The sequence below is a fragment of the Lepidochelys kempii genome, chromosome 10 (genome assembly GCF_965140285.1).
Source record: "Lepidochelys kempii isolate rLepKem1 chromosome 10, rLepKem1.hap1, whole genome shotgun sequence".
NCBI lineage: Eukaryota > Metazoa > Chordata > Testudines > Cheloniidae > Lepidochelys > Lepidochelys kempii.
This window is the reverse complement of record NC_136389.1, coordinates 51,132,196-51,147,854: the sequence shown is the minus strand read 5'-3', so window position 1 is coordinate 51,147,854 and position 15,659 is coordinate 51,132,196. Positions and strand designations below refer to the sequence as shown.

The following is a 15,659-nucleotide window of genomic DNA, read 5'->3' as shown; positions in this document are numbered from 1 at the left end:
AATAGAGTCCAAGATTCATCTCAGCATTGTTAAAATATATTATCACATTAACAAAATAATCAGAAGCATCTTTAAGTAAGTGGCAACATATGAGAAGTGCAGTTCTCCTGAAAACCTGTACATACATAATTAACCAATACGCCTGACTCGGCATATTTAAATTGGACAGTCATAGATATGGATTTCCTGGTCGTCTCCAACAGATACAATTTTGGAACCATTTCCATTGTATTTCACTCCCCAGACCTGCAAACAGAAGAGTGCAAACAATAGCTCATTGAAGTGGGTAACAAGATGCCATTGTTTCACATTTTCAGTAGGCACCAAGTAGTGGGGATAGTATTTAAATATATCACTTCCACTACTAGTGTAAAGCTGTTGAGATGACCTAGGCACGGTAGGAGACTGCCGTTGGTCTGAAAAAGGCACTAGCCTCATTTTTCATCTTCTGAACCCTGATACTGTTTAAATACTATAAAAACCCAATAATCTTCCCACTGCACCCATCTAGCTGAATATGCAGTTTATGCTCCAATAACTTGGATGAATGAGGAATGAAAGGTATGTACAATGGTCATTCTAATGTGAATCGATTTCAACAAGTTCGGTTCTCTCAGTAGCTGTGGTAACCTACTCCATTCCAAGCCAAACTAGTTTATAGTAATTTCGGGAAGGGGAAGAGGAAGGAAACCAAGCATGAGAAATGCAAGGCTGAAAGGAAATGGAGGGGTGCACAGGCTGAAAGATGGCCACCTTCAGCAGAAGTAAACCCAGACAGCTATCTAATGACTTAAGTACTAATACAAACCCTATAGAGGTTTGGTCAGTCCTTAAACTATTCCTATCATGTTACAAGGTCTAAGATAAAAATTTAAAAATAGCACATTAGCGGGCTATTGCCAAAAGGGCTCTGTCTTCAGTCTATTTTGGGAAGTCTTTGTCAGTTGCACCACCACTTTTCATTAACACTCCTCTCACACACCTGGAAGGGCACTACTGTGTGTTAGTCTCCTGAGAGCAAGACATCAATACAGATAGTTATCAAAAAGAAAAAGAATAATTTATTTTACTTTTTTAAAAATTAGATATCCAGGTCTTATCTACCCTGTTTATCCTCAAAGACTGGGGGAAATTAGTAGCGATGACAGCACAAATTACCAAGGAAGTGAAAACTGACTAATAGGGAAGATAGGGTTGGTTTGTTTTTAATGATTTTGTTTTTAATTAAATACACCCCTCTCTTTGGTTTGTTTTTGTTAACACTTACATTCAAAAGCCCAAAATGTTTGGGAGGAAAGAGGTTAGTTTGGGAAAGATTTAGCCCCCACGCTGTCTCAAAGACAGCTACCACTCCAGTGAGAGCGCCTATTCCAAGAAGGCCTCCCAGCAAATGAGTTGATAACCCTGATTTTTGAGAAAAAAACCTCAAGAAGAAATAAGCTTTCAGGATTTCTTCCTACATAATTAGGGGAAAGGCACCAACCCACTCCCTTTAACAGTCTATATTTTTTCCTTTACATACAGAGCACACTCACCCTGTTTGCTATGAACCAAAATAGGAGTGTAGCAAAGATGTACTGATTTGATACAGACTGATGAGATTCCATTTCACCACCCTAGAGGGTGCCTCTTGACTGGGGTTGTAAAAAGTATTACAGTACTTAGAAAAGGTCAGCCTGGGAGCTAGGGGGAATAGATTCTAGGATAGCAACTGTCAAATACCATCAAATCTTTAAAATGTTAATGCACTATCCCAAGGACTAGTGGTGAAATCCTGGCCCCACTGATTTCAATGGGCTTTTGACTTCAATGGAGCCTGGATTTCAATTAAAATACGTAAGGACCTGCCAATACAAAACACTTAGTTTGCAGCAAGCCAGGGTGTAAATCAACCCCATTCTAGCCTGTTTCAAAACTGGAGCAGATTAAAGCACACTAGGGAACTTCTGGTGTACTGCAGCAGGGTTCACATGCCTGCTTGCTGCAAACTAAGCATTTGTATGGACAAGCCCTAAGTGAAGGGAAGTTTTCATACTAGTAAATCAATCTAGATAAGAAGACCGGATAAGAGAATTATACATGTCCTACATTCTTAATATACCTGATCCTGATGATCAAAGAAGGTATGAACACAGGTCCTTGTTCCAGCATCCCAAACTTTTACGCTTTTGTCAGATGAACTGGAAAATATTTTAGATCAATATCTGAATTAGTAGCAATTCGATTATAGTATAATTAAAAGACCAAAGATCTGATACTACAGTATTAAAAAAACCTCAAAATTAGGGGGAAGACAACAGAATAAATGAAGATCTACCAGCAGGTTCTAGAAACATTGGCCTCAATTTGCAATTATTTTAATATGAACAGCATGAAAAATAAATGAGAATTCCAAACACAGCAATCACCAATTCTCTGAAGCACATTGGTTAGCTAAAGAAAGCACAACTGAGTAGACTCTTACTAGTCTGTACTGTTCCAAGGGTTATTACCAAGATACTATTTTTACAATATACTATAGTACAATAGGATGATGCATCAATTAAATAATGAGAAGCTAAGCTACAATCGTTAAAATAAATTAACATGCATTTTAAGAATCAGTATCTTTGCCTTCAATTAGGTATGTTCACTTACTTGCTACTTTACAAAAATTTAGGGCCAGCTTGTGATACCCTTATTTACATGCAGAAGTACCTCAACTGCACAAAAAGCCCCCTGGATGTCAATGGGATTGTTTGTATAAGGCACTATTCCGACGTAGCGAGCCGTAGCTCACGAAAGCTTATGCTCAAATAAATTGGTTAGTCTCTAAGGTGTCACAAGTCCTCCTTTTTGCGGATACAGACTAACACGGCTGCTACTCTGAAACCTATTCTATGTAAGTAAGGATATCAGTCTGGCCCACAGTAATTTATAACAGATCTTTCACTCACTAAAAATGCTAAATACCTGGAAACAAAATGAGTATCATCTGGACAAAATGCCACATTTAATACCCAGGATCCATGACCACTTAGTGTGCCTGCCAAGTTTGCATGTTGTCTACAGGAGACAAAAAGTTTAGTTAGACACCATATAATAAAAAAAAATGCATTAAAATTTCATGTGCTAATTCCAGGTAAGTTCTTGGGGGCCTAGGTCACAGTTATCTGAGACACAGCCCCTCCCGCACTGGGGAGAGAGTCAGGCAGGGTGCTTGAACTAACAAGGCCTAGGATTTGAGCATAAAATACCTTTGGACTTAGCTAGGAAAAGGTAGGTAGTGATTTTGAGAGAAGTTTCAGCAAAGCGGAAAGGACAAAAGCCAGACTGGTGGAAATCAAAGAAAGCCCAGATAGCAGGAGGAAGAACGTATTGCCACAGAGAGTCGGGAGAGTGATAGGCTGTGCAAAAAAAGAGGGCAGCGATAGGGAGAAAGCCAAGGGCTTCAGGGAAGTGTGAAGACAAAGACAATGAATGAGGCAGCATATCTTAGGCATGAAGCAGAAATTCTAAAGGTGGACCAGAAAAAAAAATGTATGCAGGAGAAGAACGAGGCTAGTAGGTATACTGAACTACCAAATACAGTGAGTGGGCATCAATTTTCTGAGCCAGTTCCGCCATCTACCCTTGCACCTTTTTAAAAGAGTCCAAGTTCACAGGATTTAGTGTTTTACAGTTTAAAATGTCAGATTTTTAAAAAATAGTTAGTTATTCAACCACACTTTTAAGATAATTCCATACAGCAGAATGCTTGGTTTGTTACTCCTGGTGGAATTCTGGTGACAAAAAAATAAAAATTCTATGCACAATATTTTAACATTTTGCAAAATTCTGCATATTTTATTTGTCAAAACAACACAATATAATCACACCAGTTTCAATTATTTTTGGTCATTTATTTCAAAATACCTGTCAGCAAGTATGTCTGTAACAATACAGACAGCAAAAAAGATTCAGGACACGTTTTTTAACAAATAGATTCCTTACTGAGCATATTAATACAGAACTTTGCGTAATAATTCATTTAAACTACAATACAGAACCGTATTTCCCACACACCTCAGAAGCAGAGCAAAGGCTTGTGGGAGTCAGGGTAACGGAGAAGCTGAGGGAGAGGGAAGTAAATTGCTGGGAAGGAGCCTCGGTGTGAACTTGGAAGGCTGTTGGGTATGGGTGGGAAAAGTACGGAACAGGTGTTTTGTTTTTGGGGCACAAGGCAGGGAGGAATTGTTAGGGAGCTTCTCCCATGTAGACCCTGGATGACCCGTAGCCTCTCCCAGTTAGTCAGGCACATCTGCCCATCCCCATGTGTCTCTGTGCCCTCACCTAGCCACTCCCCTGCCCCTATGTAGTTCTGCCCTCCCTCCCCCTGTCCCCATGTCTCTGCACTTCCCTCCCTACGTGCCTCCTCTCCCATTCAGCCTCTGTCCCAGTCAGTCCTCCCCCACTAGCCCTTATGAGCCCCCATCTGACAGCCCCCCCTCCTCCTGCACCCCACAGCCCGTCTCCTGACCTGGCCTGACAAGCGCTGGGAAGGCAGCTCTCCCCATCACTGTGGAGAGCTGCAACTTTATTCTATTGCCACATCGCCGTCTGGTGGGCAAAAGGCAGCACTGCAGCAACATTTTGGCAGCAGCTTTTTTCTGCGCAAAAAGTTAGAAATCTGCAGGGCTCATTCAATATACACATGCGCTGTAGCGCAGAATTCCCCCAAGAGTATTTTGTCCTGGGACATTACAGCCTCTTAGAATATTAGTTTTATATCACATGTCTTGTGAAACAACTTACACATCATAGATTTTGATATAGCCATCATCTGAAGCTGTAACGAGCAGCTGGGAATCCGGAGAAAACGTCAATGAGCGAATTGGCATCGCATGGCCTAAAATTCAAAATAGGCATGGTTGATCTGTAAATACTCTATCATTGGAAAGAAGAATTATTAAAGCGAGTTTTAGTCAAGATAATATCTTTCCTCAAAAAAAAAAAAAAGGCAACGAGATACTCTTCAATTTACATATTTGAACAATTGTTAAAGCTCCTCATTCTTAGGCTACTTCCGCCCTTGCCCCCAAAACTCTTCTCAATACAGTCAGTATAAGTATATACAAGTAATCTGGAGGGTTCCTGAGCACTAGTCTCTGTCATGGCAGAGCATACTCATTTCCACACAGGATTATCATGTTTTTACAGCTATGGTTCTTACTTAGAAGAACTACAGAAAAAAATTCAGCACCGTGGTATCAGAAGTCATATTGTGCCCTGTGTGTCATTTATCTTCAGTCTTTTACATATTTTCTAAGACTACATTAAAAAGAGAGTTGCATAAACTACTTAAGAGTATCTCTTCATCCCTGTTAGAGAGTTTCAACGTTCCAGAACTCTTCTAGCCATGGGAACTAACGATATTAAAAAGGGGGGGGGGAGGGGGAAGGAGTAAGGCAGCATTGAGAGACCAGCTTCATTTGCTAGCACTGGGGAAAGTTAAACTGATTTGTTAGGAAGAATCCAGTTAAGCATAACTGGTTTTCCTTTCTAAAACACATCCATGGTGCATGCTGAAGATTTACAATTGGATCCTGCACATACTTCAGCATTTAGAACAGAGCTGGGCAACCTACGGCCCGCGGGCCACATCCGGCCTGTGGGACCGTCCTGCCTGGCCCCCGAGCTCCTGGCTGGGGAGGCTAGCCCCCGGTCCCTTCCCCATTGTCTCCCCCTCCCCCGCATCCATGCGGGCAGCGCGGCTTGCGCCCACCCACCTCCCAGGCTTTCCAATAAGCCTGTCCTGCCACTCTGAGCAGCATGGTAAGGGAGCAGGGGTAGGAGGGGTTGGATAAGGCGCAGGAGGTCCCAGGGGCTGGCTGGCTGGGGCAGAGGTTCAGGGTGGAAGCGGTCAGGAGAGAGGGAGTGGGGGGGGGTTGGATGGGTCGGGGGTTCTGAAGCAGACAGTCAGGGGGCAGGAAGTGGGAGGTGGCAGATGGGGGCAGGGGCCAGGCTGTTTGCAGAGGCACAGCCTTTGCTACCCGGCCCTCCATACCGTTTCGCAACCCCGATGTGGCCCTCAGGGCAAAAAAAAAAAAAAAAAAAAAAAAAAAAAAAAGTTTGCCCACCCTGATTTAGAACCATAAAAATGATGGTGCCTAAATGAGAGCACAGATATAGGTGGACTAGCTTGGAAACCTGTCCATCAGTGTAAGCTTGCAAGTGAACATTCAAGATGGACAAATTAACATGACATTTCAACCCATCAAACAATATTAAAGTGTTTCTTAACTAACATTTTAACCTGGACTAAAGCTATAACTTGCACACTGCAAACATTCCAAGACTTACCTTCTAGCGTATGCAGAAGTTTTCCAGTTGCAATATCAAAAATATTGATGATGCCATCTATTGCTCCACTGGCTAAATATTTTCCATCTGGACTCTATAACAATACATATATTACACATTTTATAACGACTCTTATTTTGTATTGGGAGGATGGGGAAGGTGCAAAGAGACAAGATGACATCAAAACAATCTGCCATGCAAGATATTTAGTATGGTGGGCTCAGAAAAATCTGAAGATCTAAGACTGATATTCATAAGTAGCGCATGAGCAAGAGCGACTTTTCCAGACAGTTTTCAGACTGCATGTTGTCCTTAATGTCCATCTGCCTCTTTATTTTACTAGATGCACTATTCATTCTAATGTACAACAGGGGATTTTCTATTGTAATAATTTACAGTCAAGAGTGTGTGCTTTTCAATAGTTTTGTGTCTCACTTAGGAAAAGTCATTTAAACTTATTATGCCTCAGTTTCACCATCAACAAAGTTACCTCCTAATGTGGAATTCAGAGATTTAATTGGTATCTGTAATGGTCGGATATCCTTGCTGGAAGAGCAAGGGCATTATAGAAAGCTTGTATTACCTTTAAGGCTGGTCCAATTCATCAGTTAAGTTGGAGCAAAGGATCATTATACATACATGAAAGGGCAATGGCAATTATAAGCAGAAGTAAAGTGCTTGCTTTAGGAGGTTATTGCCTAGAAGTGGAGGATAGGTAGGAAGGAAGTCGGTGTTGTTTTTTAAATAAAGGTTCCTGTTAAGGTTGTTACTACAGTGTTAGAAAATGAGTGATTTACAGCAGATTACAAGGATGATATTTTAACAGAAGAGAAGTTCTTACATATGCAATGCTAAGGATGAATTTCCCTCTAGTGTCCAGAGAATATTCCTTTTTTCCAGTTTCAACACCAAAAATGTTCACTTTTCCCACATGACTTCCTGTTGCAAGATACTGGGAATCTGGTGAAAAAGCCAACGACCAGGCATCAACTGTACGGAAAAAGAAAAAATATTTGGTATATTTAATCTTGTTTATAGTTTTTAGCCAACAATGTTAATTCCACGTATACCTCTTCACAGATAGTTTATTCCCCTGTACTTCAGCCACAAAAGTTAAATTCACACCAAGCTAACAAAAGCTGACAGAATAAACGCTTAAGGTGTTTGTTTTTCAGCTGAATCACAGATCACATTTTCCAGAAATATCTTAGTCTAGGGCATCCTCCTAGAACAGCAGCATATTAAGTGCGTTAAATAGCAGTAGCTATCACTGCCTTTCAAAAAAAAAAAAAAAAAATCCTCCTATTTGCTTGAAAAGCATTAGAAGAAAGAACGGTTGCCTTTGTCAGAAGCAGCACTACAGCAACAGAGACCGAAAGCACTTACAGACAGAAGGGAAAAGAGTGCCGGGCAGATCATTATTCATTGAAATAGAATTACATGGTGACTTTTTATAGTTATCTACTTAGCCTGGTGCTGCGTGCCTCAGATTTATTATATATGTGCTTAGTCATTCATTCCCCGACCCTACAAGGTTGATCTACCAACATTCCTTGTTATAATACACCTCTACCCTGATATAACGAGGTCCTTGGGAGACAAAAAAAATCTTACAGCGTTATATCAAACTTGCTTTCGTCTCGAGCATTTCCGTTATTAATAGTCATTTCCCACCCCCCGACTGACCACTCACAACCCCCGACCCATCCAACCCTCCCTGGCTCCTTGCCCCCTGACTACCTCCTCCAGAGACCCCCGCTCCTAACCACCCCTCCCAAGACTCCACCCCCTACCCAACCCCCCCTGCTCCCTGTCCCCTGACTGCCCCAACCCCTATCCACACGCCCACGCCCTGACAGGCCCCCCAGGACTCCCATGCCCTATCCAACGCCCCCGTTCCCCGTCCCCTGACTGCCCTGCCCCCAGATCCTCCAAACCATCCAAACCCCCTACTCCCTGACCGCGTCCCCGAGACCCTCTGCCCCTTATCCAACCCCTCAGCCCCGGCCCAGAACCCTTAACACGCCGCTCAGATCAGTGTCGGAACCAGACATGCTGATGCGCTGATCTGCTGGAGCATGCAGCCCCACCCCCCAGAGCGCTGCTTTACCGCATTATATCGAGGTACAGGTGTATTTCAATCCTTTGGTTAAGATCTTGTGCCCTCCAGATTGAAATTCAGTGCTTGTCAAGGCTTATCTAGGCTTACGCCTTATTTGTTTTGATTTGCACCTTCGGACATAGCCATGCATTCCATAAACAAGCACTCTCTGCACAGTACTGAATTTCAAAGTGCACCTGCAGCAAACCTGGGGCCTTCTTAGTATGCAAATCTCAGCCATCACTATGTATTTGAATAGGGTTTTTTGCCACCACTAGACTTTCTGATCACTACACCTATGAGATAACTGGATTCTATTCTGCCTTATGCATTCTCAACAAAAGTCACTTTAGTGCAATTCAGAACTCTAATGAGACAGTGAGTAAAACCAGCAAGATTACATGACGGCCTTGTCTACACCTAGAAGTTGCACTAGTTTAACTAAAATCAGCCACACCGGCTGATTAAATAGATTGTTATCAGTGCAACCCCAAATAGAGACACATCAGTTTAACACTGGCTTATACCAGTATAGAGTGCACTGGTAAAGTGAATGCAAGTGAATGTCTGTTAATCTCATATCCTTGTTTTGCAAAAGGAAGGAGACAGTTGTGACACTATAAAAAAAGCTAATCACTCCCAGCTAGTATGTTAGTTCTTTACTGTACTGTATACACACACACACACACACACACTACACAGATTACAAATAAACCAAATTAGCACCAAGATCTTACCAGGACCAGCATCTATGGACTTGATCTGTTTGCCAGTTTCTAAGTCCCACAGACGAATATGAGCATCTAGGGAACTGGATGCTGCAATGGTACCGGTGTGGCTGATATCTACTGATACCACACCCAGTTGATGGCCCTCTAAAGTCCATTGTAGATCTAATTTTTCATCAGTCCTTTTGTTAAAAACCACAAACAAAAACAAACTAATTAACAGTAATTTCAGATACTGCACCCACCTCCAGCTTTCCCACCTCCCCCTTCTTTATCGGTCTCTCTTTTTTTAAAAAGCATTTCTTACCTTTTGCACAGCAGGTGAAGAGTGAAAGCAGACAGTTTGTGCGTAGCACTACTTACAACCTTTTTTTCCAGTTTGTTTCCCAAGCCCAGCCCCCATTTCAGCAAAGCAAAGTGCTCTGCTACTTACTGTGCAGTGCACAGCTACTGATGTTCTAGGGCTAGAGAAAGGAAAGAATACTGTATTTCTGCACTAGTTTACATTGTATTTCCAATTGTTAATCAGTTTAACCAATGTTTATTGAACCCCTCACTTACCATTTCCAGACCTTTACTAGATCATCTAATGATCCAGAGATTACCGTTTCAGAACCATCTCTTTTATTCTTTCCCCATGCAACTGACCAGATGGCATCATCATGTGCTGAAAGAGAGCACAAATGTTAGAGAGAAAACAATGGTGTTTCTTGGAATCAAGCAGGTATATTTACCCACAGCAGTTGCTTGTTCTTACTTCCTGCTATAAGCAGACGGAAGCACTAATAATGCGCTGAATCGGCTAACAATACCTTCCCCTCTCACCTATAATTCTCATGTCATCCTGAGAACATATACACTATGGAAAGAACAGAATAGAAAGCTGCTAGCAAGCATGGTATCTGAGCAGCAGCCATGTTAGACTCCACCCATAGCACAATGCAAGCCCTGGTCAAGGCCACGTGAACCATGTAGCCAGCTGGACCTAAATCCTGCAGCAAAGCTTCTGGTTACTGTGGCAGTTCAGTCCAAAAGACTTCGAAATTCTGCGTCAGGTTTAGGTAGTTTACACAACAAAACAGGGACATTTAACAAAAACCAATCAGATTCAAAAATGAAAAATAAATCAGTATAGCATTCATTGTGTTAGAAATCTAGGAGCTCAGTAAATCAAACACGTTGCAGATGTTCGTATTGACAATTCATAACTATAATGGAAAAGTTGTCAGGGAGGAAGCTCTTGGTATCTGCAGTTGGGAATACTATCACTCATGAAAGCATGGGATTCTGTGGCAGAATTCTGTGGCACATGCTGTAGAACCACAGAATCCAGGGAGCCGTGGTCACAGTAAACGGCCTCAGGGATCATGGGCTTGCCTATGAATCCATACATTCTCAAGTACACCTGAACCAGTCTACAAAAAAGTAACATGGATTGGGAATGTTCTCATAGGGCCTGAACCAAAGCCCACTGAAGTCAACTGGAGTCCTTTTGTTGACTTTGGTGTGCTTGGATCATGCCCATGCAGCATTAAATCCAATTTTATTTACCGTGATTACTGCAGCTAAAAATACCATAAAACCCACTCAGATTTGTGAAACATTTCACATAGATTTAGACTTAGTGAGAATACAATCTGTTAGTACTCATTTTAAATCCAAGGAAATAAAGATTTTAGAGAAGAAAAATTAACAGCACAATACCATGTTAGTATCTCCTCACCTTGTTCTTGCTTGAAGAGAATACTGTACTGAAATGAAAAAGAACATCCACGTTATAGAAATGGTCAAAAATCAAACTAGAGAGATTAGTTTAATTACTCCTGTGTATTTACCTGTGTGGTCATTTCTTTATATAAGCTGAATATGCATAGGAATACTCTGGAAACAAAAAGAAAAAAATTAAGGTCAGAAATAAGAATTAGGGCTGTCAAGTGATTAAAAAAATTAATCGCGATTAATTGTGCTGTTAAACAACAATAGAATACCAATTATTTTAAATATTTTGGATGTTTACTACATTTTCAAATATATGAATTTCAATTACAACACAGAATACAAAGTGTACAGTGCTCGCTTTATGTTTGTTTTTTATCACAAATATTTGCACTGTAAAAACCAAAAAAAATATTTTTCAATTCACTTCATACAAGTACTGTAGTGCAATCTCTTTATCATGAAAGTTGAACTTACAAGTATAGAATTAACTAGGAAAAAAACCTGCATTCAAAAATAAAACAATGTAAAACTTTACAGCCTACAAGTCGACTCACTCCTCCTACTTCTTGGTCAGCCAATCACTCAGACAAACAAGTTTGGTGACAATTTGCAGGAGATAATACTGCCTGCTTCTTGTTTACATCACCTGAAAGTGAGGACAGGTAACGCCAGCTACAACAGTGCCATGCGAACGCAAGATATTTACGTGCTTGTTGTGCTAAAGATTCATATGTCCCTTCATGCTTCAGCCACCATTCCAGAAGACATGCATCCATGCTGATGATGGGTTCTACTTGATAATGATCCAAAGCAGTGCAAACTGACACATGTTCATTTTCATCATCTGAGTCAGATGCCACCAGCAGAAGGTTGATTTTCTTTTTTGGTGTTTTGGGTTCTGTAGTTTCCGCATCAGGGTGTTGCTCTTTTAAGACTTCTAAAAGTATGCTCCACACCTGGTCCCTCTCAGATTTTGGACGGCACTTCAGATTCTTAAACCTTGGGTTGAGTGCTATGGCTATCTTTAGAAATCTCACATCAGTACTTTCTTTGCGTTTTGTCAAATCTGCTGTGAAAGTATTCTTAAAACGAACATGTGCTGGGTCATCATCTGAGACTGCTATAACATGAAATATATGGCAGAATGCAGGTAAAACAGAGCAGGAGACATACAATTCTCCCCCCAAGGAGAAGAGTCACATATTTAATTGACATTTTTTAACGAGCATCATCAGCATGGAAGCATGTCCTCTGGAATGGTAGCCAAAGCATGAAGGAGTATTCGAATGTTTAGCATACCTGGCATGTAAATACCTTGCAATGCTGGCTATAAAAGTACCACACGAACGCCTGTTCTCACTTCCAGGTGACACTAAATTGGAAGCAGGCAGCAGTATCTCCCGTCAATGTAAACAAACCCTTAGAGGTTTGGCAGAATAAGAAGTAGGACTGAGTGGACTTGTAGGCTCTTGTAGAAAGTTTTACACTGTTCTGTTTTTGAGTATGGTTATGTAACCAAAAAATCTGCATTTGTAAGTTACACTTTTATGATAAAGAGACTGCATGTCAGTACTTGTAGGAGGTGAATTGAAAAATACTATTTCTTTTGTTTATCATTTTTACAGTGCATTTATTTGTAATAAAAAATAATATAAAGTGAGCACTGTGCACTTTGTATTCTGTGTTGTAACTGAAATCAATATCGAAAATGTATAAAAACATCCAAAAATATTTAATAAATTTCAATTGGTATTCTATTGTTATAAGTGCGATTAATTTTTTTAATTGTGATTTTTTTTTTTTAGTTAATTGCGTGAGTTAACTGCGACTGACAGCCCAAATAAGAATACAAATAAATCTTCACAAGACAGTTTACCCTTCCTCTTTCTTCCCCCAGGTTTACCACAAGAATGAACTAAAAGGGCAGAAGTACTATTTAACCTTCCAAAGCAAGACTTGCCACTGAGCCCTACCTGGGATTCAAACAGTGGCATATAAAGTAGTGTCAGCAATAAGAAGCCTCTAGTAATCATATCATGTTCTGATATGCAGTAAGATATTATTTTTCCAAGGTCACAGTCCTGCATCAGGATCCAGTACCATATACCTCTCCACTTAAATCAATTGGACTTTGTACAGATTCATGGGACCAGGACAATGGATCCTGCAATATGCATCCTATGGGAATGAGGGTCCAACCCACTTGGAGCTCATTCCAAGATTGAGGCCTTAGGCTGTAAACACTTCAGGGCAGAGAAACTTGAAAAGAGTGAAAGATGAAATACAATGCACATGTATAGCCCTGAAAAAGTAACAACAGAAATATGACAGAGCTGGGTGAGTGGAAGTAAAGCAAATATGAAATCCATTTTTCATTACTTAAATTTTCTAATTTCAAATCTGCGGTTTCCTGTATTGTCACAGATTAAATGGGCACTGTCATCTTGAAATCAAGCTGATTTTTAAAAGTGAGTTTAAAACACTTCCAGGTTCTACACCTACTCCTGGGTCCCCCTACCACTTCTTTGGGTTTGATAATCACGTTTTCCTAATTTTTAAGAAATGCTTCTCTCCCCTCTGGCTGGGTGAAAGGTTCACACGAAGAAGAGGGGGAACTGGCTAATTACACGGGGGGGGGGGGGGGGGGGGGGAGTGACACCCACTACGCAGAGCGCGGCCAACTGCACGGAGGGCCAGGCCAGTTACTGGGATCCTGGGGGCGGGAGTAACAGCAGGCGGGTGGGCACTGCCCAAGAGGAACGCAGGACATGGGACCCTCGACATCCTGTACCACCCCCACCTCCCCGGAAACCGCCTGAGGGTCCCCCCCGGGTCCCCAGCGGCCCCCCCCTCCAGCACCCGCCGTCCGCGGCGCCAGCTCCCCTCTCCCGCACCAGTTAACACCCCAACAGGCGCCTGGCGCCCGCCCCGAGACCCCACATCTCTTACCTGGGCGCCGCTCCTGCTCCTCCCACCCGAACTCGCTGCCACCCAACCAGCACCCGCGACGCCGGCGCCCTATGATGAGGTTTCTTACCATAGAGAGAAAGGCTGGAGCGTCCAACTTCAGTGCCTGTCTCCCCGCAGTGATCATAGAGGAAGACGCGGCCGGGGCGTCGTGCTGCCGCCTTGTGGCTGAGAAGGCCCCTTGAGCCGCCCTCCACGTGCCCTGGGGGCTACCCACGGCGCCGCCCCCGCTGGCCCCTCTTCTCCTCGTCTCTCTCCTTTCAGAAGAGCAGCGCACGGGCCCTGTTCGCCCCGAGCGCGACTCCACCGAGCCCAGGGCCATGTGCAGCCAGGCGGGGTGGGGCTGGCCTGGGCTGCAGGGCGCAGTGGGTGGGCATCCAGGGTGCCAGGCAAGTGCCTCTGCGCACAGGCCCAGCCAGGCCCACGCAGGGCTGTGGCCAGTTAGGAAAGTCCCATCACTTCAGCCCGCTGTCTAGCCAAAATGCTGCCGTGAAAGTCCTCCCCAGCCACATCCAGCCCCTCACCAATCCCAGCCCCTCGCCTCTACTTCACACCCGGACGCCTGTTCCTGGCCTCCTGCCCACATAGCACCTGCCGAGCAGCCTGCTCCGTCCAGCCATTCACCAGTCCCTTAGCTAGCTGCCGCCGCCGCACCCCTTTCCTCTCTGCACCTGCTGCCTCTATGGCTGCCCCATTCCTGGCCTCCCTCCCTGGCCTGGCCTCCACCTTTTCCTTGGTCAAGTTCCCCCTCAAAACATTTCTTCAGTGGGGCCAAAAACCCTCTCCAAAAAATGATAGTGAAACTGGTGGTACTACCCACACTCCTGCTGAATCACACTGCTCAGTCGCTTGCTGTGCACCACTTCCCTTCCCCCATCCTCCTGTGAAATATTGCCATTCAGATTGTAACTTCCTTGGGGCAGGGACCTTGCCCTCATATTTGACCGTAAGGCCCTTCGCACATTTTGGGCTCCAAATAAAGTAACTAATTATTTTTATTACTATAATTAATAATAAATAGTAGCAAAAAATTAAACCTCATTAGGACATAATTGGCAGGATTTGGGAGTGGCTTCTTAAGAGGCTGACTCGGCAGTTTAGGGACTTGCTGGCTGTGAGTTGTACCTGGCTGCCTTTTGTCATGGTTAGGGAAGAACTTGTCCACAAAATTCTTCTTGTCCTTGATTATTCTGTGTAATAGAGACTCCACATACTCTTGAAAATGTTCTGGTAGTGGGATCCATGCACCTGACAGCTCCTCCAAGGAAAATACTGTAGCTTCTTTACTGAAGGAAGAGGAAGTTTCCTTGGTAACCATCTATGATCATACAGAAGAGGTAGGCTACTCTTTCCAGCAAACTGGATCATTTCCAAATTTCATTTACTAACTCTCACCCATGCGTTAAGATTGTGGGAAAGCTGTCCAAATTAACTGATACTGGGACATTAAGTTAAAACCCCTGGATGTGATTCAGAAGGCATTCTAGAATTTGTAATCAGTCTTTACTTGTCAAAATTTGCCTGAGTAAGCAAAGTAAAAACAGAGATGGGACCTTTGCATTTGTCCCAACACAATACTGCAGTAAAAGAATGAAAATCTAGAAAATATTATTTAGTATAATTTCACAATTCTGTGGTATCCTGATTATTTGTAGACTGACTTTTAAGAGATACCTCTGTACTGATTGAATTTTAAAAGTACACACTAGCTACAAGGTGCTAATTAGGAGCCTACCAAAAAGGGAGCTACCCCCCACCAAGTTTCATACAGGAGGTGCACTCCCAGGCGGAGCTCTTAACTGCAGCATTAGTGTGGAATGTGA

General features: G+C 42.7%; 1 protein-coding gene across 1 annotated transcript; it reads right to left on the bottom strand.

The window, feature by feature from the left end:
• Positions 1 to 20: 20 nt before the first annotated feature.
• Positions 21 to 13,897, bottom strand: SKIC8 (SKI8 subunit of superkiller complex). The gene is made up of 11 exons (XM_073303549.2): positions 13,819 to 13,897; positions 10,986 to 11,031; positions 10,874 to 10,901; positions 9,712 to 9,817; positions 9,160 to 9,332; positions 7,163 to 7,311; positions 6,322 to 6,415; positions 4,774 to 4,867; positions 2,953 to 3,045; positions 2,102 to 2,180; positions 21 to 246 (listed from the first exon to the last, which is right to left on the bottom strand). Exons 2-11 carry the CDS (start codon positions 10,995 to 10,997, stop codon positions 157 to 159), a joined length of 918 nt encoding a protein of 305 aa, XP_073159650.1. The 5' UTR covers positions 10,998 to 11,031; positions 13,819 to 13,897; the 3' UTR covers positions 21 to 156.
• Positions 13,898 to 15,659: the final 1,762 nt, after the last annotated feature.